This window comes from Mus pahari, chromosome X (assembly GCF_900095145.1).
Source record: "Mus pahari chromosome X, PAHARI_EIJ_v1.1, whole genome shotgun sequence".
Taxonomy (NCBI): domain Eukaryota; kingdom Metazoa; phylum Chordata; class Mammalia; order Rodentia; family Muridae; genus Mus; species Mus pahari.
Genome location: NC_034613.1, coordinates 38,579,826 through 38,583,967, shown reverse-complemented (window position 1 = coordinate 38,583,967; position 4,142 = coordinate 38,579,826). Strand labels below are relative to the sequence as shown.

Below are 4,142 nucleotides of genomic sequence, written 5' to 3'. Positions count from 1 at the left end.
CTTGGGTATTCTAAGTTTCTGGGCTAATATCCCCTTATCAGTGAGTGCATATCTAGTGACTTCTTTTGTGATTGGGTTACCTCACTAAGAATGATATCCTCNAGATACATCCATTTGCCCAAGAATTTCATAAATTTATTGTTTTTAATAGCTGAGTAGTACTCCATTGTGTAAATGTACCACAGTTTCTGTATCCATTGCTCTATTGAGGGACATCTGCGTTCTTTCCAGCTTCTGGCTATTATAAATAAGGCTGCTATGAACATAGTGGAGTATGTGTCCTTATTACCAGTTTAACTGTTTTCTGTTTTGTCAGGCATTTCTTTTTACACAGAAAAGGAGTCATATATTTAAACATTATTTATCCTTTGATATTAATCCATTATTTACCTTTTAGCACAGCAAAGTATACAGGGTTAATAATAAATGAGTTTCCATATTAATGAATCATATCTTTAATGCTTACCATACATTCATAAAGCCTGTTTATAGTTTGGATGCATTGATTGCTGGCAGTAAAATATAGTAGTGGTAAGGTTAATGCAAAAATCTTTTCAGATAGTATTTACTTTGAATTAGCAAGTTCATCTCTGATTCCCAGAACTTAAATCCCATATGATGTATACTGAGACTTCTGTTGGCTAAGTAGCTTTGGGAACGGTTATATCTTATGTCCCCTTCCTAGTGGTTCATAATGATCATCAGGGACTGAAGGTTCCCTAAAGCCCTATAATAAAGAAATCTGTTTTAGCAAACTACAACCAATCAAAATATACAGTTGTGGAGCTCAGTCCCAATGGACATGAGTTGAGTATCTATAGAGTAATATTGCAATATGAAAATTCATATTAATATAATCCACAGAGCTTGAGATATCATTTGTACAGGCATCATTGTGTGTGTGTATTTTCATGGAATGTTACCATTTGTAGACATATGGAAACCATTGATTCCACAAGTCAGATGTACTACCTCTAGCTACATGGATTCTTCCACTCTTCTTAGCATCAGACAAACATTGTTCTGTTCTATTCTCCAATTCTATCCTTTAATGGCATAATGGCCCATACCTGTTATCACAACATCTGGCCAATACCTGTTATCACAGCATCTGGAGGCTGGCTGCACATTTAAAGCCAGCCTGACCACATTAGTGAGTTCTAGTTTAGCATGGACTAAAGATGTCACCATGCTTCAAAAACATGTTATATAAATGGAAGCATATTAGACATAACCTTTGTGAGTGGATTTTTCACTCGGTGTAATTCTCTGGACTCCATGATGTTTTATCTGTAAATACTTCCTTCCATTTTATTGTTGAACAATGTTCCATGGTAAAACAGACCAGGTTTTTTTTAACTTTTCATCCATCAAATGACACTTAGCCCACCTCTGTTTTACTGGGACCTATTAATACCCTATAGGAATGGTGTTCTGAAAAATACTGGTTTGATTGGAGGACAGAGAAAAAAATACAAACTTTGGAAAGTCTCTTCTACAGAAATGATACAATTAAATAAGTATCTTAAAACATCTTAAGAGGATATGTTTTAGAAATTAAATTCTTTATTATTTCATTTAGGAATTTCAGAGACGCTGTAATACTTTGATTACATTGATTGAAAAAGAAAATATGGAAATTGAGGAAAGAGAGAGAGCAGAAAAGAAGAAACGGGCAACTAAAACTCCAATGGTAAAATTTTCAGCATTTTCCTAACTTTTAGGTAGATCTCATTTTTTTTACATAATTACAAATGTTTATACTATGTTTAATTCTGGGTTTTATGAAATACTAATTTGTTTTAGATCAAAGAAGAATCACATCATAAACGTACTTCTTTTTTGTTTGAAGAATATGTGGTTAGGAATTCCCTTGTTACAAGACTCAGTATTTAAGAAATTCCTCGCAAATTTAAGCAGAGGCATAATAAAAGTGAGATCCTATGAATTGAGACTAGGTCGCCGTTGGGGCAGCGGAAGGTTAGAGTAGGGATGGGATGGTATGAAGACTGAAACCTGAGTTGATCAAATAAGTTGTTTGATCTTTGTGGAACTGTGTATACAAATGAGAACCCTGAGCAGACAAGATAGCCTGTTTTGGCAATAAGTTAACTGCTGGATAAAAATGTGATTTTAATCCTGTTGGGATATTGTGTATATCAATGATTCAAAGTATTCTGTTTGAGTGTGTTAAGTAGTCCACCATATTTCATCAAATCTACGATGCTTTCTGTTGTAAGACACAACTTTTTTGTGCCACTAAGAGATATGATGCCAAGTATCATCTCAGTTGTAAAATACATCCTGATTTCAGAGGTGCTAAAGGGGAAAAGTAATGTGCATCATAGAAGATATGAAATATGGTGTGTTAACATTTATCTTAACATTATTAAATAACACTCACAAATAAAAATTTCCTCAGAAACTTTAAATATTAAGTAGTTCTTTAAGATAAAAGTACATTTATAAGCCATGTGTAAGTAGATACTTGATGACTATTTTTGATGGATATTTTATGTCTTTTCATAAAAAGAAACACCTTTAAAAGTTATTTTGCATTGGGTTATATAGTTTGTTGGGCTATATAGAGCATTAACTGTGAGTCTAACATTGAAGTGAATATTCATGTTAAAAATTTTAATGCATTTACGTCCTAGATTTAACATTGTTGGGCCATTTAAAAGTGTGCATATTGGAGCAGAACATTAAATCTGTTTCCATTTTAGTCACAGAAAAGAAAAGCAGAGTCAGCTACTGAGAGCTCTGGAAAGAACGATGTCAAGAAGGTGAAATCCTAAAGCCTAGAAATAAAGTTTTAAATGGGAAACTGCTATTTTCTTGTCCCCATCTTCAAATGCTAATTACCAGTTCCAGTGTATTCATGGTACTCTAAGGAAAAAAAGGAATACTCCTTGGTTTTGATTTCTTGCATATTTTATATATTTTACAATGCTTTCTACCTGAAATGTGTAGCTTTCTATTTTATGCATTGTAGTATTTTGTGTACTGTATTTTGTGCATTTCATGTCTTCATCAAATTCCTCTCAGTCCTTGTTTTTTTGAAGCTTGTGCTGAGGTTTTAGCTTTTCTATGTTTTCTATGCCGCTGCTTTGAAAGAGAACCTAGATTCTATAGCTGTATTATTGTTGTTTCAGACTTTACATTTATATGGCTGTGGAAAAATGAATTAAAACGATTTGAGGAGAAAGACTTTCTCACTTCTTTGTTGCTTTCTTTTCTATTGAGTCTGGGTTTGTGTGTGTGTTACTGCATACTGTGATTAGCATAATAATTGTTTCTTTGAGGTCATCTAAATACTTTTTCCTAAGGAAATAAAGGGTGAAAAAGGAAAAATCTTAAAAATAAACCCTAATATTTGATACTGTGTTTGCTGTCAGTGTGCGTTACATTTAAATTATTCTCTAAATATTCAAGTGGGAAAAATATAATAAAGGACTGTCTATAAGAAATGTAGTTATTTCCTGTTTTTTGTACAGTAGAAAGCAATTGTGTTTCCTGAATTGTATTGCCCACTGCTATGTATTTTGGGTAAAAGTTAAAACTTTGCTTGCTGATTGGTTCATGATCATCTGTCCCATAGATCTAATACAGGATTCTAGGTATAACATACAGATCTAGTTGCAACTAAATTATAAGACGATGACATAAGTGCTGTGCATTAAGGAAGAAAGGAAGCTGTTTTCATTAGGGATACATTCATGTTCACATAGCAAGCTCAGAGCATCAGGGGTTTTGAAAAGCAATAATTTGTTTCTTGCTCACACTGCAAATCCCATTCAGGTTGGAAGACGTGGATGGGAAGGAATGTGCTTCACACAGTCACTCAAGGGTCTACACTGAACTGAAGTTCTGCTGCTTTGTAGTTTATCCATCTGGAGCACACAGCCTTTTCATCTGTCACTGTAGGGGAAGAATGAGAGACTGGAGAATTTTATACAGGCTCTTTACTGCTTCAGCCCAGAAGTGACACATGCCACACCTACTTAGATTACATTGTCCTCAGCTAGCCACATGGCCCTGTGTATTTCCAAGAGAATAAGCAAATGTAGAGGAACACATGAAAATGACTACATTACTCTTTCACTAACTCGTACTATGACCTACAAACTGTAATCCAGAGC

General features: G+C 34.1%; 1 protein-coding gene across 3 annotated transcripts in view; it reads left to right on the top strand.

The window, feature by feature from the left end:
• The window catches only part of Smarca1 (SWI/SNF related, matrix associated, actin dependent regulator of chromatin, subfamily a, member 1), a 74,722-nt gene extending 71,511 nt beyond the window's left edge, over window positions 1-3,211 (top strand). For 2 of the 3 annotated variants that reach the window (XM_021187516.2, XM_021187515.2), the window contains exons 23-24: window positions 1,583-1,693; window positions 2,727-3,211. In XM_021187516.2, coding sequence (XP_021043175.1) covers window positions 1,583-1,693; window positions 2,727-2,798 — 183 coding nt within the window. In that variant the 3' untranslated portion in view covers window positions 2,799-3,211. Of the gene's footprint in view, window positions 1-1,582; window positions 1,725-2,726 lie in introns of all 3 variants that reach the window. The other variant, XM_021187518.2, reaches the window with a different exon arrangement.
• The last annotated feature ends 931 nt before the right edge of the window (window positions 3,212-4,142 follow it).